Genomic DNA, 22,969 nt, shown 5'->3' with positions numbered 1-22,969 from the left:
CTCAGTGGCAAGTCTGCCTCTCCCTCTGCCTCTGCCCCTTTCCCACCTCGTGCTCTCTTTCTGTTGAGTAAATAAAATCTTTAAAAAAAGAAAAATTTTTCTCTTCATTTGAGAAATTAAAATAATCTAATAGAATTTTGTTTGTATAAGAAGGAATATCTTTTTAACATTTTGTCATTTTTGCTTCTAGTCTTTTTTTAAAAGAAATCAGGGGTGCCTGGGTGTCTCGGCTAAGCAGCTGACTTTGGCCCAGTAGTGATTCCAGGGCCTGGGATCACACCCTGCATCAGGTTCCTTGCTCAGTGGGCATTTGCTTCTCCCTCTCCCTCTCCCTCTGCTTGCTGCTCCCCCTGCTTGTGCTCTCTCTCTCTCTCTGTCAAATAAATAAAATCTTAAAAAAAAAGAAACAACAGATTTTTTTTTTAAAGATTTTATTTATTTATTTGACAGACAGAGATCACAAGTAGGCAGAGAGGCAGAGAGAGAGGAAGGGAAGCAGGCTCCCCGCTGAGCAGAGAGCCTGATGTGGGGCTCGATCCCAGGACTCTGGGATCATGACCTGAGCCGAAGGCAGAGGCTTTAACCCACTGAGCCACCCAGACGCCCCCATAACAGATTTTAAATGTTTTCATGTTTGTTATAAAATAATTTTTAAAATACAAGTAAGGTGGGTCTGGGTGGCTCAGTTGGTTTAGTATCTTGGTCCTGGGATCAAGCCTGGTGTCGGGCTTCCTGCTCAGTGGTGTGTCTGCTTCTCTCTCTCCTCCTTGCTTATGCTCTCTCTCAAATAAATAAATAAAATTGAAAAAAAAATACAAGTAAGATGAATGAAAAGACAAAAATCACTCATAGTCCCAGGACTCTTATTATAATTCATATGTTATATTATATTATTATTATAACTCATATAACTCACTGTTATATTGTTTACTGTTTTAACAGACTTCAGCCCATCTAACCTATAAGCCACAGACATCTGGGACAGGTGTAATCCTCAGTAACGAAGTATACGACTCAGAAACAGTGGGCTGTTTTCAGAGAGTTGGAAGAGACTTACCATGAGTTTAAACGCTTCAAGTAATGCCCCTGGTGACACCCAACGGTAAGCCGCCAGTCCCTTCCTGTAGTCGGGGAGTGCTTTCGGGTTGCAGGTAGCCAGGAGAAGTCAGTGGTTGGGGGTGCTGATTGTAAGGATTCTCGGGTGTGCTAAGGGAGGCCAAAGCTTTAGGTGCCTGGAGGAGCAGGCAGGATGCGTCACAGCAACAGGAACGGGATGTAAGGACACTGTGCTCCTTTGTTAACTCGTCCCTGAAAGTCAGTGTATGTACTTTCTCCTGCCCTTAGAGAACCACTTACTCTTCTCTCCTTTTCCAGTCTTTTCTCCTTCTCATGGTTTTGCTTATTCCCATTTCTGTGTGGTCATGACTCTGGCCTGCCCTAATCTCTGTGGCTCCAGTTGTTCTAACTTCGCACCCCAGCAGTAGTTCGTGGCTTCTCTCGAGGCCTTCTTTGGGTTTTAGCTCCTGTTCCACTGCTCTTGAACTTCGAGTTTATGTTCCAAGAATTGCTGCTGTTCCTCTTTTTTGTACCCTTGATATCTGCCTTTGGGTGAGGTGCCTGCTTTGGGTTGATTCACCTCTGATGTGAAAAATAGAAAACTCTGAGTCTAGAATATAAAACTGAGCCAATTCAGAGAGTGCAGTCCAAAGTGTGGTTTACAAAGAACTAACTACAGAAATTGAAAGTGTTTAGAAACTTTTATAATCATGTAGCAGAGTAATTTTCTGTTTGTTAAATCTAGTAATAAAACACTTGGGGTTGCATTTTATCTCTTTTTAAAATTTCTTTTCAAAACAATTTCTTGTTCACTGTGGAAAACAGCATGGAGTTTCCTCAAAAAGTTGAAAATAGAGCTACTCTATGACCCAGTAATTGCACTACTGGGTATTTACCCCAAAGATACTAATGTAGTGATCCAAAGGGGCACCTGCACCCCAATGTTTATAGCAGCAATGTCCACAACAGCCAAACTATAGAAAGAGCCCAGATGTCCATCCACAGTTGAATGGATAAAGAAGATGTGGTGTATACACACAATGGAATACCATGCAGCCATCAAAAAAGCTGAAATCTTGCCATTTGCAGTGGTGTCGATGGAACTAGAGGGGATTAGGCTAAGCAAAATAAGTCATTCAGAGAAAGACAATTATCATATGATCTCACTGATACGAGGAATTTGGGAAACAAGACAAAGGATCATAGGGGAAGGGAGGGAAAAATGAAACAAGATGAAACTATAGAGGGAGACAAACCATAAAGGACTCTTAATCTCAGGAAACAAACTGAGGGTTGCCAGAGGGGAGGGGTGGAAGGGATGAGGTGGCTGGGGGGTGGGCATTGGGTATGTGCTGTGATGTGATGAGTGCTGTGAATTGTGTAAGACTGATGAATCACAGAAACCCTGATAATAAATAAAAATTTCTTGTTTAGTCATTTTAAAGATGGCTATTTTAGTCATTTTAAATATATTTTACAAAAGCACCATTTGTTAGGGGGAAGAGTCCTTGCTTCTGCTTAGTTTGAGAAGAACTGATCTAGACTGCCTTTTCAGCAAGGATGTGTGGGTGGGGCAAGGACCATGACTAACATGTACTTCCCCTATAAATAGGATTTGCCACAGAAACATTTTCTACCTATCTTTAGAAGCTACCTTCAATCCTTTCTGGAGCAAGGTATGAAATAAGTGAATAAAATATAAACTTTTGACTACAGTAAAAACGTTTTCACTTTTGGAGGGAATATCTTGCCATACAAGTATCTCTCATGTTTTTTTTTTAAAGATTTTATATATTTATTTGTCAGAGAGAGAGCGAGAGCGTGCACAAGCAGGGGGGAGCGGCAAGCAGAGGGAGAAGCAGGCTCCCTGCTGATCAAGGAGCCTGATGCAGGACTCGATTCCAGGACCCCAGGATCATGTCTGTCCTGATTTGTAATGACTAAATTGCTCTTTAGAATTTTAGAATCTGGCTAAATGAAGTTAAACTTTGCTATTTACCACTAATTTACTTTCTGTAGGTTTGCCTTTCCTGAACAACTCATACACATGGAATCATCCAATATGTGGTCTTTTGTGTCTGGCTTCTTTCACTAGGCATGTTCTTCAGGTTTATCATGTTGTTAGCAGGTATCAGTACTGTTTATTGCTGGGTGGTATTCTGTTGTATGGCTGTAGCACATTCTAGTTACCCACTCACCAGCTCATGGCCATTTAGGTGGTTTCTACTTTTTGGCTGTTATAAATAATGCTGCTCTGAGCATTTGTGTATGAGCTTTTGTGTGGGGATGGTTTCATTTCTCTTGGGTAGATTCTTAGGAGCTGCATTACTTCATTGTACAGCAAATTTACGTTACCTTTTTTTTTTTTTTAAGAAACTGCTAGGTTGGGACACCTGGGTGGCTCAGATGGTTAAGTGTCTGCCTTCCGCTCAGGTCATGATCCCCGGCTCCTGGAATCAAGTTCCACATTGGACTCCCTGCTCAGCGGGGAGCCTGCTTCTCCCTCTGTCTCTCTCTTTGCCTCTTATGAATAAAGAAATAAAAAAGAAATCTTAAACAAACAAAAGAAATATGGGGTGCCTGGGTGGCTCAGTGGCCTCTGCCTTCAGCTTCCCCCACCGCCTGCCTGCCTCTCTGCCTACTTGTGATCTCTCTCTCTGTCATATAAATAAGTAAGATCTTAAAAAAAAAAAAAGAAAAAAGAAACTCTTGGTTGTATTCTAAAGTGGCTGGACCATTTTACATTCCCACCAGCAATATACAAGGGTTTTAGTTTCTCCACATCCTTGCCCACACTTGTTATTTTTCTGATCTTTTTAAAAAATTTCTTTTAACTCCAGTGTAGTTAATTAACATAATGTACTATATTAGTTTCAGGTATACAATTTAGTGATTGAATTTTTTATTGACTTTTTATTATAGCCATTCTAGTGAGTATGAAGCAGTATGTTGTAATTTTAATTTGTATTTTCCTAGTGAGTAATGACATTGAGCATCTTTGTATGTGATTTTTTTTGCCACTTGTGTATCTTCATTGGTGAAAAGCCTATTCAGATCTTTTGCTCATTTTTAAATTAGTTGTCTTTTTGCTGTTGAGCTTTAAGCATTTTTTAAAAATATATTTTGGATACAAAGTATTTTGTCTTTTATCAGATATATAATTGCACATATTATCTCCCATTTGTTGGCTTGACTTCATTTTCTTAATAATGTCTTTAGAAGTGCAAATGTTTTAAATTTTTATAAAGTCCAATTTTTTTCTTTTTTCTTTTTTTCTTTTAACTAGGCTCCATGCCCAATATGGGGCTTGAACTCATGACCCTGAGGTCAAGAGTCACATGTTGTACCGACTGAGCCAGCCAGGTGCCCTTCCAATTCTTTTCCTTTATGGATTGTGCTTTTGGTCTCGTATCTGTGAAATCTTTGCCTAACTTTAGGTCATGAAGATTTTTCTCCTATGTTTTCTTCTAGAAGTTTTATAATTTCAGTTTTTACATTTAGGTCTATGCTCCATTTAAACTTACTATTATTATTATTATTTTTTTAGAGAGCAAGCATGCATGTAGGGGGCTGGGGGGAGGGACAGATGGAGAGGGAGAGAGAATCTTTTTGTTTTAAAGATTTATTTAGAAGGAAAGAAATAGAACTATCTGGATGGCTCAGTTGGTTAAGTGTCTGCCTTTGGCTCAGGTCATGATCCCAGAGTTCTGGGATTGAGCTCTTCATCTGGCTCCTTGCTCAGCAGGGAGTCTGCTTGTTCTCTGCCATTGCCCATCCCCCCTGCTTGTGAGTGCGCGAGCGCGCACGGGATCTCTCTCTCTCTCTCTCTCAAATAAGTAAATAAATAAATAAACTCTTTAAAAAATTATTTATTTCAGTGAGGGAATGCGTCTCTAAGTGAGCATGGGGGAGGCAGAGAAGAAAGCGACAGAGGGGGAGAACCTAAGCAAACTCCCTGCTGGGTGTGGAGCCCCTTGCTGGGCTTAATCTTATGACCGTGAGATCGTGACCTGAGCCGAAATCATGAGTCTAGCACTTAATTGACTGAGCCATCTAGGTACCTCTTAAGTTACTTTTTATGTATGGTGTGAGGTGAGGGTCTAAATTAATGTTTTTATCCAGTTGTTTTCAGCACCATTTGTTGATAAGCCTGTTTTTTCCCCACTGAATTGTCTTGACACCTCTGGTGAAAATTAATGGACCAAATATATATATGTTTATTTCTAGAGTCTCGAGTATGGTACAATGAGCTACGTGTCTTCTTTTTTTTTTTTTTTAATATTTTATCTATTTATTTGACAGACAGATAACAAGTAGGCAGAGAGGCAGGCAGAGGGGGAGGGGGAAGCAGGCTTCCCGCTGAGCAGGATCCCAGGACCATGAGATCATTACCTGAGCCCAAGGCAGAGGCTTAACCCACTGAACCACCCAACTCCCTCTAATCTATTTTTCTGATGCTATTGTGAATGGAATTATTTTTCTAAACTTCATTTTTGGATTATTCATTGTTAATATGTAGAAATGTAATTGATTTTTGTATATTGATTTACATTCTGTGACCTTGCTAAAATTACTATTTTAGTTCCAGTGTTTTTGTTTCTTAATGAATTTCTTAGGATACTTTTACAGGATCATGTCCTTTGCAATTAAGGGCAGTTATACTTTTGAGTAGCCTGGCTGGCTCAGTTGGGAGAACATGGGGTCATGAGTTTAAGCTCTACATTGGGCATAGAGCTTACTTAAAAAAAAAAAGGATCGTTCTATTTCTTTCCTTCTAATACATATGCCTGTTCGTCTGTCTGTCCTTCCTTCCTTTCCTTCCTCCCTCCCTCCTCCAGTACAGTCTCAAATAGAAGCGGACATGTTTGTTTTGTTCCCAGTCTTAGGGGAAGCTTTCAGTCTTTCACCAATAAGTATGCCACTTGTAAGTTTTTCATAGAAGCTTTTTACAAGATTGAGTAAATATCCTTGAATTCCTAGTTTGTTGCATTTTTAAAAAAATCATGAATCGATGTTGAATTTTATCAAGTGCTTTTTCCGTATCTATTGAGATGATTATGTAATTTTTATTTTTTATTTTAATAAAATGGTATATTACATCAATTGGTTTTCAGACATTAGGTCAATTTTCTGTTTTTGGGACAAATCCCACTTGGTCATGTTGTGTAATCCTTTTAAGATGTTGTTGGATTTGGTTTGCTAATGTTTTGTTGAGGATTTTTTGCATTTCTGTTCATGAGGGATACTGGACTGTAGTTTTCCTTTCTTGTGCTAGCTGATTCACTTTGATTTTATGTAATCTGGGTTAATAGAATGAGCTGGGAAGTGTCTCCACCTCTTCTAAAGTGAGGATTGATATTATTTCTTCTTTCAATGTTTGGTAGAATTTACTAGGGAAGCCATATGGATTTGAGTTTTCTTTGTGTTTAGATTTGTAAAATTATTAATCCAATATCTTTAGCTCTTATAGATCTATTCAGATTTTGTTTCTTTTGGGGTTAATTTTGATAACGTCAGTTTTTCTAGGAATTTGTCCATTTGATCTACATTGTCTAACTTGTCAGCATAAAGTTGTTCATAGTGTTTATTATAATCCTTCTAGGTTGGTAGTGTCATTTCCTCTCTCATTCTTTATTTTTATAATTTGAATCTTTTCTCTCTTTTTGTCATCTAGCCAAAGGTTTAGCAAGTTTGTTGATCTTTTCATATTTATTTATTTATTTGTAAAGATTTTATTTATTTGTGTGTGAGAGAGAGAGAGAGAGAGAAAGAGAGAGCACAAGCAGGGGGAGTGGGAGAGGGAGAAGCAGGCTCTCTGTTGATCAAGGAGCCTATGCTCAGATGCTTGATTCCAGGACTCTGGGATCATGACCTGAGCTGAAGACAGATGGTTAATCCACTGAGACACCCAGGTGCTCAGTGGATCCGAGTGCTTGTCAATTGTTTTAAAGAGCCAACTTTTGGTTTCATTGATTCTCTCTGTTGTTTTATTTTAGTCTTATCTTAAAAAATTATCTTAAAAAATTAAAGTTACACATGTATGTTATTTAAAGAATCTCATGTTCTGAAAGGCTTACTCACTGACATTAGGAAAAAGCAGTGCTAATTTGCTTGTGACAAATTACCCTCTTGATCTCTAGAAACAATCATTTTCAACTCTGAGATGATTTTTATTTTAAAATATTATTTTTAATTTGATTTAGTTTATTTAAAATTTTGTGTGTTTTGTATGGAGGTATGGTTGACACACAATGATACATCAATTTCAGCACAAGCTAGTGATTCAACAAGTCTGTGTTACGCTATGCTCACGAAAAGTGTGGCTGCCATCTGTCACTATACTCCATGCAGAGGCCAAACTCATCTCTGTATCGTTCCAATTTTAGTATTTGTGCTGCCAAAGCCAGCACTGTCACCATATTCTGAAATGATTTTTAAGATCTAAAGTTCTCAAAAATTTTTTTATATTGCTATTTGATTTTTCAGGTTTAGCTGTTATTCTACTGACTGCCCACACTACAAAAGATCATCATTTAGTTTTCATTCATGCTTCCCTCCTTTTTCTGTCCTCTCTATATTTAGTTTTTCATGTTTACATTATTATAATTTTGAAAGCTTTCCAGTTGATTTTCTCCATTTAGAAATTTTTTTTGTCGTTTTTGCACATTGTTTTCCTTGGATTTGATCATTTTTTCATTGATTGTTTAGTTTGCTTAATTTCTATGAATTTATCATGAATTCAGCTTCGTACTCCAATCAAGTGGCATAAATCTTTCAGTATGTTCAGACAGTTGAAGTATTCTGGGTTTATCTTTAATTGTAATTCTAACACAATTAACACACAGTGTTATATTAGTTTCAGATGTACAATACAGTGATTCAGCAATTCTGTATGTTACCTGGGGCTCATCAAGATAAGTGTATTCTTAATCCCCTTCACTGCTTTCACCCAGCCCCCTGAAGCCTTCTGTTGTCTTCTGTGTGCATCTTCTTCAAGAAGTCACTCCTGGGGGCGCCTGGGTGGCTCAGTGGGTTAAAGCCTCTGCCTTCGGCTCAGGTCATGATCTCAGGGTCCTGGGATCGAGCCCCGCATCGGGCTCTCTGCTCCGCAGGGAGCCTGCTTCCTCCTCTCTCTCTGCCTGCCTCTCTGCCTGCTTGTGATGTCTCTCTCTCTCTCTCTGTCAAGTAAATAAATAAAATCTAAAAAAAAAAAAAACCAAAAAACCCTAGCGTTAGCATCTTTAGGTCTTTTTCACTTTGCTGGTTTTCACCTTCTATTCTCTGCTTGGCTGCCATTATTCTGGCATACAAGATGTTATAGAAGACGAGCATAATTTTTGACTCGAGTCTCCTATTTTGGGTATGGGGTCTTATACCATTTCTATCTGATGTCTCTAATCCACAGACCTTCTGTTTTATCCTCTCCCGGGAATAAACCGTTACTTTGTGCTTGCCAGAGTGAGAGAGATTGGTACCCAGTTGTGTGGTGTGTAGGGTAAAGGATCCCAGGATCTCATTTCTTTGGCAGACTTGCAACCAATTATCTTGTTTTTGCTCTACTTTTACCCCGTTTTCAAAGCTGTTGTCAATTAATAGAGCTTTTGGGTGTAAACCAGGTGGTGGGTATTATGGAGGGCATTTATTGCATGGAGCACTGGGTGTGGTACATAAACAATGAATTTTGGCACACTGAAAATAAAATAAAATAATATGGGTGTAAATCAGGTTGCTTTCCCCATCTTTGGCTTTAAATTCAGTTTTCTTATGTAAACCAATTACCACTTGTCCACCTGATTTCCAACTTCTGATATTTTATAGCTATCACTCATCTTTGTGCTCTTTCTCCTTGTGGATTTTTATCTCTAAATTCTCTTTGCTGACACTTTCATTAAATTTTTAATTTTGGGGAGAGAAGGCTTTAGTCTGTTTTTTTTTTTTTCTTTTTAAAGATTTGTTTATTTGTTTTAGAGAGAGAGGCAGAGTGGGATAGGGGGCAGAGGGAGAGAGAATCCCAAGCAGACTCTGCGTGCAGCATAGAGCCCATCCTGGGGCTCCATCTCATGATGCCGAGATCACACCTGAGCCAAAACCAAGAGTTGGAAGTTCCACCTACGATGCCACTGAGGCGCCCCAGTCTGCTCTGTTTAAGCCTAAATCTATGTTCTGTCACTCATGCTTTTTCTTTTTGTAATATATACTTATTGCACTTGCAATAAATAAAATATAGTACTTAAAAAAGTAAAAAGATCTCAATATTTTCCAGAACTATGCAGTCTGTGGGGCATCTGGGTGGCTCAGTCAGTTAAGCATCTGCCTTAGGCTCAGGTCATGTTCCCAGACTCCTGGGATCGGGACCTGAGTCAGGCTCCATGCTCAGCCGGAAGCCCACATCTCCCTCTCCTTAACGCTTTTGCTCACTCTCTCACTACCTCTGTCTCTCTTTCAAATAAGTAAATAAAATCTTAAAAACGAAACACAACTGCACAGCTTGTGATAGAATCATTACTTTAAGTACCATCTTGAAATGGTAGTTTGTTTCTAGCCACACACTATCTAGCTTTTGCAGTCGACATCTTTTACTAGATTGTACATTTCTTTAGGCCCAAGACCATATCATGTTGCTTGTGATTTTGAAAAATAACTTAATAGAAATACCAGAAATAGACTTAGTGAGAATTATATCTTATTATCTCATTTTATAGATTGAAGAATGCCTCATCTGATGTAAAACAAATGTTTAAAAATGAAACAGACTTGGACATCACTGCTGAACTCAGAAAGAAGCTCCACCGGGCTAAGAAGGAAAAATTAGAAATAACAACTAAGCACAATGCAGAGGTAGAATTTTTTTCTGTCAATGTTGAAAGTAGAATTTGGTTATTTTAGATTCATTTTATATTACAGGCTCCATGTTTAACATCACCATGGCATTCTTGAGCTTAACAAAGAAATTATAATAAAGAAAACAGGTGTTTTTTTTTTTTTAATATAGTGGAACTGTATGGGAGTGTTAAGTAGAAGTTTAATGAATTATTATATTTGTATGTTGCTTAAATTTAATTAATGGGTTAAACTTGACAGAAAAGTAACTGATGAATGCCTTTAGTGACTAAAGGATTTATGAATTAGACATTTTTGAAATTTTAATTTAGGTTCTTTATGGCTCAATCATGGAACAATCTTAAGTAGATCTGAGTATGGAATTTTTCAAAGATTTATTTATTTATTTATTTTAGAGAGAGAAAGAGAGGGAGAGCATGCCTGTGGGTGAGTGGGGGGAGGGGCAGGAGGAGGGGTAGAGAGACTTGCCAAGCAGACTCCCTCAGGGAGCCTGATGAGAGGCTTGATCCCAGGATCCTGTGATTATGACCCGAACAGAAATCAAGAGTCAGCCGCTCAACTTGCTGAGCCACCCAGGCGCTCCTGCATATGGAATTTTTAGTCATAGTAGAATTCATAAAATTATCCTAGTTTCTTTAGTTTTATTTTATCATTATATCTTTTATTACTATGTATGTATATGTATAAATATATGTATTTCCTGGTATATGTGTGTGTGTGTGTGTGTGTGTGTATTTCTCTTTTTCTCTGAGATAATTCATGAATTATATGTTTTTTTTAAGATTTTATTTATTTATTCGACAGAGATCACAAGTAAGCAGAGAGATAGAGAGAGAGGGGGAAGCAGACTCCCTGCTGAGCAGAGAGCCCGATGCAGGGCCTGATTCCAGGACCCTGAGACCATGACCTGAGCCAAAGGCAGAGGCTTAACCCACTGAGCCACCCAGGCGCCCCTATGAATTATATGTTTATATCACTTCTGTCAGTTGTGTTTTTTCTCTTTTTCCTCTTTTTAAATCTTATTCTTTAAGTTCAGCTTAGGCAGACTGGTGTGGTGGGAAGAATATCAAGTTACACAAATCTGGACTCATTCTTGGCTCTTCCATAATTACAAGATAATGTGACCTTGGCTTAGTTGTTTATCCTGTACCTCATTGTTTTACCACTGTGAAATGCTCATCCCAAGGGTTGTTGTGATAATTAAGGGAAATAAAATTTATAAAGTGCCTGTGTTCTATAATAGTGGCCATAATTTATTGACATTTAAGTATAAACAGTGTTGTTTCCTTCCTTTTTTTTTGCTGAATTCTGATGCTGTCCTGTCAGGAAAACTTTTAAAACCCCCCTAGGTGCAACAAATGACTCCTTCGCTCTGCTATAATGTGGTGCTGTTACAGGTGCTTTAGAGCCAAAACATTTATTTCACGCTTCCCTGCTCTTATTAGCCCCTAAGTGTCCTGAGAGCTGAAAGCACTGATCATGCTTTGTCCCTGTCTCTCCCACAGTTCTTCCTGGCATGCAGTAGGTCCTCAGTGGTTGTGCATGAAATAAAAAATGACTTTTTTCAGAGTCTAAGGAACAGGAGCTTCTGATTAAAATAGGCAGCAGTGAATATGTGACCGTTTTAGTTGTACTTTTAGTGGCAGTTAAAATAAAATATAAAATATATTTTATATATATTATATATTTATATAATAATATATATATTATATATAATATAATATTATATATAATAATATATATTATATATAATATTATATATAATATTATATAATTTATATAATTATAAAATTATATAAATATAATATATATAATAATATATATATTATATATATTTATATTATTATATACATATATAATATATATAAACATATATTTATTATATTTATATATATTATATAATTTATATAATATATATTATATAATTTAAATATAAAATAAAATATAAAAATTAAAAATACCTTTAAAATAGGTAATTTTAAAGAGTAATTGTAGTAATTGCTTTGATTGACATTATAATATTACATAGTGAATAAAAAGTGATGTTTGTTAAATGTATGTTAATTGTTCATAATCTCCAAAACTTATTTTTTAAAACCAAATATGCGTTTTAGTTGGGAATAATTGTATTGTAATAATCATTTATCTATATTCTTTCACATATATTTGCAGTTGTCATCAGAGTTCTTAGACCACACTATTCTCTCTAGTTTGATCAAAATGTTTTGAAATATATGTTCACATTAAAGAGATAGGAAATTATTTTAGGGAAGAATGATAATTTCCTTGGGGTGCAAGAAAGTGGCTCAGTTGTCAAGCGTCTGCCTTCAGCTCAGGTCATGATCTCAGGATCCTGGGATCGAGCCCTGCATTGGGCTCCCACCTTGGCAGAGAGCCTGCTTCTCCCTCTTAATAAATAAATAAATAAATAAATAAATTAATAAATTAATAAAATCAAATCTTAAAAAAAAAAAAGGAATGATAATTTTCTTTTAATAGGCTGTTACCAGTTCAACTCCAGTTTCATGTTACTGTTCATTCTTATTGTTTCAGTTGTTTTGATGATTTTACTTGTATTATATACAAATTTTTTAGTCATATAATCTGTAAATATGCCCATTATAAAGCAGGGCAGAGAGGAATGAGGTTATCTAAAAACTAAGGCCATATATTTGCTTTATTAAATACTTCTAATGCTAAAACACATCATACTGGTGATTGGCATAAAATATCTTTAAAGTCTGGGGTACCTGGCTATCTCAGTCAGTAGAGCATGTGACTCTTGATTGCTGAGTTGTGAGTTCGAGGCCCATGTTGGGTGTAGAAATTTCTTAAAAAATAAAATCTTAAAAAAAATTAGATCTTTATCCATTGGTGGATGAATGGATACAGAAAATACAGTGTGTATGTATACACAGGCATACACAGGCATAAAATGGACTATTATTCAGCCATAACAAAGAATGAAATCTTGCCATCTGTGACAACATGGATGGGCTTTGAGGGCATTAGGCTAAGTGAAATAAGTCAAACAGAAAGACAAATGCAGTATGATCTCATATGTGGAATCTAAAAACAAAAACCAAAAAACCAAGCTCATAGATACACAGAACAAATTGGTGGTTGTCAGAGTTTGGAGGTAGGGGATGGGCAAAATGGGTGCAGGGGGTCAAAAGGTATAAACTTCCAATTATAAAATAAACAAGTCATGGGATTGTAATATACAGAATGGTGATTAGAGTTAATAATACTGTATTGTGTATTTGAAAGTTGCTAAGAGTAGATCTTAAAAGTTCTCATCACAAGAAAAATTTTATAATTATGTATGGTGACAGATGTTTGCTAGACTTATTGTGTTGATCATTTTGCAGTATATACAAAATATGAAATTGTGATGGGCACCAGAAACTAATATGTCAGTTGTATCTCAATGAAAAATAAAATAAAATAAATACCCATAAAATCTCTAGGAATATTATTGTTATGGGTTCTTGGATCAATTATTTAATTTTTCTGAGCCTCAGTTTTCTTTGATAGGTTTAGAAGTAGCAGATTACTTTTGAGATTATAGTAGGCAGAGGTATGGAGAGAGGAGTTGCTTATAAGGCTCACTGCTTCTAGGTGAGATGAAGTTGCACTGAGGCGGATGATTGGGATGTGACAGTGCCACTGGATCTTCAGTGTTGCAGTGGTTGTTAGAATCATCAGAACATGGTAATAGAGATGTGTGAAACAGCACATGGTAGTACAGATGTCTATTTCAGGACATGTATGAAATTGGACAGAGCTGCTTTATTCAGATATCTCCCTGGCCCAGAAGGTGATGATAGAGCAGGGAGATCTCCTAGAGAAATGAGGTTGGAAGAGGATAAAGAAGAGCCATATAACTTTCTTTAGCCAAAACGTACGGGTAACTTAGGACCAAGCAGAAGACATTGTTTGACTGACCTACCCAGTCCTTTTAAGAGTAAGGGTTCTGAAGCTGGAATCCTTAGAAACAGAGACACCAAGGAATCCATATACTTAGATGTGGAAAAATTATAGTTTATGTTTACTAACCTCTAAGTCATTAAGCATTTCTTTCAGTTATGAAAGCCTTAACCTGGTTGGCCTTCCTTTAATAAGCCATCCTAGTATTAGCAGTACTCTCTTTTTTTTTTAATTTTAAAATTTTTATTTTTTTATTAACATATAATGTATTATTAGCCCCAGGGATACAGGTCTGTAAATTGCCAGGTTTACACACTTCATAGCACTCACCATAGCACATACCTTCCCCAATGTCCATAACCAAACCACCCTCTCCCCATTCCCTCTGCCCCCGGCAACCCTGTTTGTTTTGTGAGATTAAGAGTCTCTTATGGTTTGTCTCCCTCCCAATCCCATCTTGTTTCCTTTATTCCTTTCCTACCCCTAAGCTCCCCACATTGCCTCTCAACTTCCGTATGTCAGGGAGATCATATGATAACTGTCTTTCTCTGATGGACTTTTTTCTGCTTAGCATAATACCCTCTAGTTCCATCCACATCATTGCAAATGGCAAGATTTCATTTCTTTTGGTGACTGCACAGTATTCCTTTGTATACATACACCACATCTTCTTTATCCATTCATCTGTTGATGGACATCCAGGTTCTTTCCATAGTTTGGTTATTGTGGACATTGCTACTACAAACATTCAGGTGCATGTGCCCCTTCGGATCACTACATTTGTATCTTTAGGGTAAATACCCAGCAGTGTGATTGCTGGGTCATAGGGTAGCTCTATTTTCAACTTTCTGAGGAACCTCCGTGCTGTTTTCCAGCGTGGTTGCACCAGCTTCATTCCCACCAACAGCGTAGGAGGGTTGCCCTTTCTCTGCATCCTAGCCAGCATCTGGCATTTCCTGACTTGTTAATTTTAGCCATTCTGACTGGTGTGAGGTGGTATCACACTGTGGTTTTGACTTGTATTTCCCTGATGCCGAGTGATGTGAAGCACTTTTTCATGTGTCTGTTGGCCATCTGGATGTCTTCTTTGCAGAAATGTCTGTTCATGTCCTCTGCCCATTTCTTGTGGATTATTTGTTCTTTGGGTGTTGAGTTTGATAAGTTCTTTATAGATTTTGGATATTAGCCCTTTATCTGATATGTTCTTTGCAAATATCTTCTCCCATTCTGTCAGTTGTCTTTTGGTTTTGTTAACTGTTTCCTTTGCTGTATGCAAAAGCTTTTGATCTTGATGAAGTCCCAGTAGTCCGCTTTTGCCCTTGCTTCCCTTGCCTTTGGCAATGTTTCTAGGAAGAAATTTCTGTGGCTGAGGTCGATGAGGTTGCTGCCTGTGTTTTCTCCTCAAGGATTTTGATGGATTCTTGTCTCACATTGAGGTCTTTCATCCATTTTGAGTCTCTTTTCGTGTGTGGTGTAAGGAAATGGTCCAGTTTCATTTTTCTGTATGTGGCTGTCCAATTTTCCCAACACCATTTATTGAAGAGGCTGTCTTTTTTCCATTGGACATTCTTTCCTGCTTTGTCGAAGATTAGTAGACCATAGAGTTGAGGGTTTATTCCTGGGCTTTCTATTCTGTTCCATTGATCTATGTGTCTGTTTTTGTACCAGTACCATACTGTCTTGACGATGACAGCTTTGTAATAGAATTGGCAGTACGTTTGACCTTGTATTCACTAGAAATCACAGATACACAATTCCATTATTGCAAATTTCAAAATATTGCTTATACCTGTCACCACCTTGAAATTATTCTGGTTGTGAGACTGTATGTAGAGCTTGTTATTTGGTGGGTTATTAAAGAAGTACATTATGGCATCACAGATTTGCTTTTGTCTGATCTATTTGTTTTTATACTTTGATTTTTTTAAATTGTTTTATGCATTTAATCACATTATTCTGAGAAGGCTTTGCAAGATTGCAAGGAGGATCATGGCATAAAATTGTGAAAAACCTTTCTATGAGAGGCTGAGGTATGCTGTAGGGGACATGAAGAGTGCCACAGAGAGGAGCTTTGAAGATAGCTGGTTGAACATAAAGATGTTAAAGAATGCAGTCCTGTTTTCAAGGAGGGAAATCCCATTTTGCTGCTGCTGCTGCACGTATTGAACGCAGAAGAAAGCAACCTCAAGAACAGAGAATAGGTTCCTAACAGCTGTGTGGGTAGCTCGAGAAATCAAATATAGTCCAATCAGGCAAGAAGAGGGACCTTAATAGAGGGAATTGGTTGTACAAGTGTTGGAAGATGAATTGAGAATGGTGAGGTCACCCAGAGATTAGAGAATCCAAATAGAGAATGGTGAAGTCACCAAGAGATTAGTAACAGCAGGAAGCCACCACTGCCTATAGGCCAGAGGGCCAATGGGAAGAGAAGATGTGACCAGAGTCCCGAAGTTGGGGCTGTTTGGGGGAGGTAGAGCCACGGTAAGGGCTGTTCAGTGTTGGGATGCTGGAGGGAAGGGAGGCGGGTTGGACCTTGAAAGAGATGCAGTTCCTGCCAGGGACACTACTAGAAGTCGAGCCATTGGGCAGTGGAGCATGGGAATTGTATAATAGAGTAGAGCAGATTAAATGTGTTGGGGAAATGGATCAGAGATCAAACAGGAAAATGATTGGCTGTCCACACTTTTTATCACCCCTGTGCTCCTATATAACTCCCACACAGTAACGTCTTTTTTCTGAGTAATGTAGCAGGTTGCAATTCAAATATCCTCTATACAAAGGTACTCCCACCCTTGCCAAAATGGGGGCACAAAGGCTTATTTGTTGTTGCATCCATCTCACGGCTGATACATATCCTCACTATTGAGTCTTTATAATTTGGTACGTCATGAATTTAATTGAAAAGTTGCTATTGCCAATATTTTTCATATGAGGCCAGAGGGGAGGAGCCAAAAAAGTCAGTAATATATGCATATAACAGAGATGCAAAAAGCAGCTGCAGTTCTTATTCTTAGAGATGGTCCCAAGGTTACAATGATAGGTTAAGACTTCATATTTCAGAGGCTCAAGTTAATTGCCAACACTTGGACTTCATCACTCTGGAATTCCATTATTTTGATTGAAATTGGGGAGTCATCCATCCTAGCAAACTGTTAGAACTGGATTATTAAATCCAAACCAATCCTATGTATGTTCTGCAGGTTCCTGCTAAGACAAGATTAGCAAGATCTTGCATTTCTTTTGCTACATAAGCTATTTTCTCCTGGGCCAGGATATGCATGTCTCCTCCTACGGCATACTGAGATCTGAATTTATCTATGGTGACAAGGAGTGGTGGACGTGTGCTTGCAAATTCTTTTGCAACGCAACTGTTTCAGGTGTGCTCATTAGTAAGTCTTTAAGAAAGGGAAGGCTAATTATCTCAGACAGGGAGGCGAAACTGCTTTTGTTGGTAAGGAATGTTTAGAGGGGATTTTGAAGTTTATAATTTTCAGGTTTGTCTAATTCCAAAAGCCCTCTCTCATCTTCTACCTTCCTACTTAGTGCCCAATGGATACATACTATTTTTTTATTAAAGATTTTACTTATTTATTTGACAGACAGATCACAAGTAGGCAGAGAGGCAGGCAGAGAGAGAGGGGGAAGCAGGCTCCCCGTCGAGCAGAGAACCCGACTTGGGGCTCGATCCCAGGACCCTGAGATCATGACCCGAGCCAAAGGCAGAGGCTTAACCCACTGAGCCACCAGGCACCCCCGATACGTACTATCTTAACATTAGAAACTTAGTGAGACTCTTCATTCAACTTGTAATGTAATTCTGCAGTCCCCATAATTAGATTTTCTGTGTGGTCTTTAAAGCCTTGTCAGCCACAGAGCTATAAGAAATAAGAGATTCTTTTAAAGTCTTCATGGAAACTCTGGCTTTCTGACTCTCTGTTTTGAACTGAGATTCTAAAGCTCTAAGATTATTATTTTGTTTTTAAGATTTTATTATTTATTTGAGAGAGAGGGCAGGGTTAGGAACAGGGGGAGAAGCAGACTCACCGCTAAGCAGGGAGCTTGATGTGGGGCTCGATCCTGGATGTCCTGGCATCATGACTTGAACCAAAGGCAGGTGCTTACCTGACTGAGCCACCCAGGGGCCCCATTGTTTTGTTTTTGTTAGTTCTCTAACATAGTCGTATTTAGCCTTCCTACCCTACAGATCTTGAAATAAACAATGCTGCCCTAATGGTTAAGCTCAGTTGCTACTTCATCTCCCCACGGCTTGTCCTCAAGTGGCATTTTATTCTAAACTGTACATGATAATATAAATAGTTGTGATCCCACTGTATGCCATGGGTCATTGCAAAATTATTGCATTTCTACTTGCAAAGAGGCCTTCATTGATTAACAGGAGGGACTATCCAGGAGAATGTGAAGCAACAGGGAAGACAGGGACGTTGCTGAAGGTAGGTATGGAGCAGGAGAACTACCCTGGGTTCACGGCTTCTGCCCTTTTAAGTATATCACAAGTGCCTCCTATTGGCCAGACCTGAGGGGCCAGTTGTCAAGGGAGCCTGGGAAATGTAGTTCCTACAATACAGAGCATCACTCTAGGAGAATAGGGAGGGGGTCTAGGGACAAACAGGTGAATGCCTGGCACAACTGGGAATGTTCAAATGTTTAACAATGTTAGTCTTATGATGCGGGGAGATAGTGGGCAGGGAGGGATAGAGTGATTCTTAAACAAAGTGAGTTGAGTATGTAATTAAGATTCTATGATTTTTTTTCTTTACTATTAAAAGATATTTGTAAGTTCTTATTTTATAAGCATAAGTATTTAGAAGACTTTGCTAAAATTTTTTAAAAATAAAAATTACTACTTTTTATTCTTTATACATATAAAATGTGTAACTCTGCTACACTCCACATGTTAACAGCTACTTATGGTAATTTCTGGTGTTGCTCTTTTGAAATTCTTTTGTCTTTTCTTATCTGATAATGGGACCATCTTTTTCTAGTCTGGTATAGTAGCTCAGTGCTTTCCTGCATGATGCCTTTCTAGCATATTCTCTCACCTACCATCTCTTTCTTGACCACCAGCAATAAATGATTTTGCTTTTCTTTGAACTATTGTAACATTTTCACCTCTTTGGTAAAACATCCTATATGCCTTTCTACAGCATTTCATTACTTGAGGTCAGGGGCTCTATAATGTTTGTTTTTATATCTTTCACTGTACTTGACACATAGGAGTGTTTAATATTATTTAATGAATTGTTGATTAGATCATAGAATTTTGGAGTGGGAATGGACTTTATAAAATCATTTAGTTCTGACTTTGACTTATCTTCTGTCCCACTACTCATGGAAGGTTGTTAGATAAATTAGACCTAGTTATTAAATATCTAGTTGTCTCAATGTTAGATAAATTAGATATTAGTTCATTAAAATCCCAGCAAAACTGGCACTTTTATTAGTTCATGCTCTGTCAGTAATGTCATAATCAAGAGAAATAATGTAGACAGTACTTACCAACTATGCTTTCATGCAATTTGCTTCTTGACTTAATTTAAGGAATAGGAAGCAGAGAGGGAAGAATGAATTTTAAAGTACTTACTGTTGTCATTTTTCACTTCTTAGGCATGATTATTTCTGATTAAAACTTGCAATTTTTTAATAAATTTTTTAAAAAAGATTTTATGTATTTATTTGACAGAGAGACAGCAAGAGCAGGAACACAAGCAGGAGAAGTGGGAGAGGGAGAAGCGGGCTTCTCACTGAGCAGGGAGACCAATGTGGGGCTCAATCCCAGGACGCTGGGGTCATGACGTGAGCCAAAGGCAGATGCTCAATGACTGAGCCACCTAGGCACCCCTAAAACTTGCGATTTTTAAGGGACATCTGGCAGGCTCAGTCGGTAGAGCATGCAACTCTTAATCTTGGGATCATGAGTTCAAGTCCCACACTGAGCCTACTTAAAAAGAAAAAAACAACTTGTAACTTCTCTTTATTTTTATAGGCTCATGAAAGCATTTTTTTGTTTTTTTCTCTAGTGGATTCTCTAAAATTAGAAAACTGAGTGTCGTTTGGTAAGGCTATAGTCCTTCTTTTCCAGTCTTCTAGAAAATTATAAATTCATGAATTCTTGTCTTATCAATATTATAGAAACATATTTCTCTAAGACATTTAAATGTTTGGGTGCATGATCTCATTATCTTGGTGCCATATTTTAATATTGGTTCATGATCTCGAAATCTATTTTTAGCTGGCAAGCTATGAGAGCCAGATTGCCAAGCTGCGATCCGAGGTGGAAAAAGGAGAGGCATTGCGACAAAGTCTGGAATATGACCTGGCTGTTGCTAGAAAGGAAGCTGGTCTCGGGAGACGGGCTGCTGAAGAAAGGTTAGCTGAAGCACATAGGATCCAAGAAAAACTCTGTGGTAAGACTACTCTATTTTTTCCTATGTTTAGGGTTTTAACTTTATTGCGTAGCAGTAACGCAGTGCTCACTGTTGTGTGTGTTCACCACATAGGGCAGAGGTAGGCCTTTGATGGACAGACTTCACCAGGAGTGTATAAAATCTTCTAGCACTCATGTGAATATTCACCTTCTTCACATTCATTTTTTGTATGTTGTGCATGTATGGGAAAAAGGGGTTCAAAATTCTCTTAATCATTTTGTAGAGTAGTCGTTCCCTGAATAATCAATCAGGAGAATCACATAGAGATTTAAAAAAACAAAACAAAACCAAACCATTCACAGGCCCCCTGTCACATCTTTTCTGAATTAGAATTTCTAGCTCTAGCTTGAGACAGTCTATATGTTCAAGAAGGACTGCAGGTATTTTGTTGATTGGCTAGGTTTGGGAACCACGGGGTTAAAGAGTGGTGCCTAGAAAAGTGGAATCCTCAAAAGCTCATATGTTATGTAGCATATGAGCACTTAAAAATCTTTTTACTTGAGTATAATGTATGTGGGTGCCTGGGTGGCTCAGTTGATTAAGCATCTACCTTCCGCTCAGGTTATGATCCCAGGATCCAGAGATCAAGTCTCAGGTCAGGCTCCCTGCTCGGCGGGGAGCCTGTTTCTTCCCCTGTCTGCCATTCCCCCTACTTGCGCTCTCTTTCTTTCTGTCAAATAAATGAATAAAATCTTAAAAAAGTATAATGTATGTAAAGATATATGCCTAATGTAAGTGCATAACTCATAAGAAGCACTCAGATCATGGAATGGAACATTTCCGGAAGTCCTTCCACACGGATAACTACTATTCTGATTTTTAATAGCAAGGATAAATTGTGCCTCTTTTTTGTACTTCATATTAAACGGAATCATATAATATGTACTCTTTTATGTCTGGCTTCTCTCCTTCGACATTGCATGTGTGAGTTCATCCATATCGTTGTATGAACTTTGTACTGATACTTAGTATTACACTGAATGACATGTCACATAAATTTATCAATTTCTGTTAATGGGCACTTGGGTAATATCCAGTTCTTAGTTATTAAGAATTAATGTTGCTATGAACATTCCTTTTTTTATAAGTTTTTATTTTTAAGTAATCTCTATACCCAGTGTAGAGCTCAAATTCACAACCCTGAGATCAAGAATTGCATGCTTCACTGACAAGCCAGCCAGGTGCCCCGATGCTGCTGTGAACATTCCCGTATGCAGCAGGTTTTAATTAAGAGAACATCAGAAGATTTAGATTTAGATCCTGGTTTTACCACTTACCCTAGGTTGTTTTAAGGATAAAGTGAAAAAAAAATGAAAGTTCTTTGTGGTTACATGGGACTAAATGAATGTTAACTTGCAATTATTGTTAAGGTTCTGGGCCCAAGTTGTGGCCAGCTGTCTTGGGTTATTTCCACTGGTCAAAAGTATTTTTGATTACTCTGGAATTTAATAACTACAACACTACCTGGAACTTATAAGAATTGAAAGGCACTAAATATACAAGTTAATGACTTTGATTTAATTATGAGGAGGTTGAAGTCTAGGGAAAATGGGAAGTTATTTCCCAAAGTCAAATGATTTCAACAGATACTTTACAGAGGAAGATAGAATAGCCATTAATGAGATGAAAAATACTTAATCTCACTTGTCTTCAGAGAAACGTAAATTAAAACCACAGTGACTGTTTATTACATCCCCATTAGGTGTGCTAATTGGGAAGACTGTCAATACCACATGTTGGTAAGGATGTAGAGCAACTGGAACTCTTCTACTTTGTAAGTGGGAGAGTAAATGGTTTAACTACTTTGGAAAAAACCTGGTAATTTCTTTTAAATAAACAGTTGGGAAACAACTCATTAGATAGTCAAAATGTTTGTGAACTGGAAGCACCAGATACCTCTGGAATTATGAATTGGAATAGCAGTAGTAGGTAAAATAAAGGAGGTTAAATGACAGCTCTTTGCTTTAGAGGCAGTTAGGTTCTTAGATCTCCTTTCCAAGAGCAGTGTACTCTGGGATTGCTCTCACTTTCTAAAGGGAGCTGGGAGTTGGGTGGCTTAATCTCTGGAGATGATAAAATACAGGGTCTCCAGACTAGCAAAAACAGGAAGATACCATAGTCAATGCTGAATATTGAGAAACTATTCCTCCAGTCTCCTTTTTCTATTGGTTTCTCCCAGATTTCTATATTCCATGTGGGAGCTTAGAAGACTCTCCTGTTGATCATAGGACCAAACCAAGAGGAAAAACCTAATGATACCAATGTTGGGAGTTTCCTAATAAATGGCCCAACCATATCCTTCTCCAATGCAGGACGACAGTTATCAAGCCCTATATCCTCACTTTCAGAATCTAGGGTTGGCTATATGGGTGTGTCACCTTTACAGTTACTTTAATTGAGAGAAGAGAACTACGAATTACCAGATGCTTGGGGAAAGCCTCTAAAATGGAGAGAAAAAAATAATAATTTGGAAGAATCAGAAACTGCAGGGGAAAAGAAGATTTAACAAACAAGGAGCATTAGTATCTACAGAGCTGAAAGAGAATATATTTTATCCATGAAGAAAGAATCAGATGCTATTAAAAAAAAGGGGAAGCTCTTAGAAATTAAAAATATGAAATCGGGAATGAAAAATATCAATAGAAGCATTGGGAGATGAAAAATGGAAGAAATCTCCCAGCAATTAGAGTAAAAAA

General features: G+C 37.8%; 1 protein-coding gene across 1 annotated transcript in view; it reads left to right on the top strand.

The window, feature by feature from the left end:
* The window catches only part of CCDC171 (coiled-coil domain containing 171), a 300,537-nt gene that overhangs the window by 11,205 nt on the left and 266,363 nt on the right, over nucleotides 1–22,969 (top strand). The window contains exons 2-4 of the mRNA XM_046023926.1: nucleotides 943–1,102; nucleotides 9,759–9,894; nucleotides 20,078–20,252. Coding sequence (XP_045879882.1) covers nucleotides 1,059–1,102; nucleotides 9,759–9,894; nucleotides 20,078–20,252 — 355 coding nt within the window. The 5' untranslated portion in view covers nucleotides 943–1,058. The remainder of the gene's footprint in view (nucleotides 1–942; nucleotides 1,103–9,758; nucleotides 9,895–20,077; nucleotides 20,253–22,969) is intronic.

Source organism: Meles meles, chromosome 11, assembly GCF_922984935.1.
Source record: "Meles meles chromosome 11, mMelMel3.1 paternal haplotype, whole genome shotgun sequence".
In the NCBI taxonomy this organism is placed as follows: domain Eukaryota; kingdom Metazoa; phylum Chordata; class Mammalia; order Carnivora; family Mustelidae; genus Meles; species Meles meles.
The sequence above is the reverse complement of the archived record's forward strand: the minus strand, read 5'-3'. Positions and strand labels throughout refer to the sequence as shown.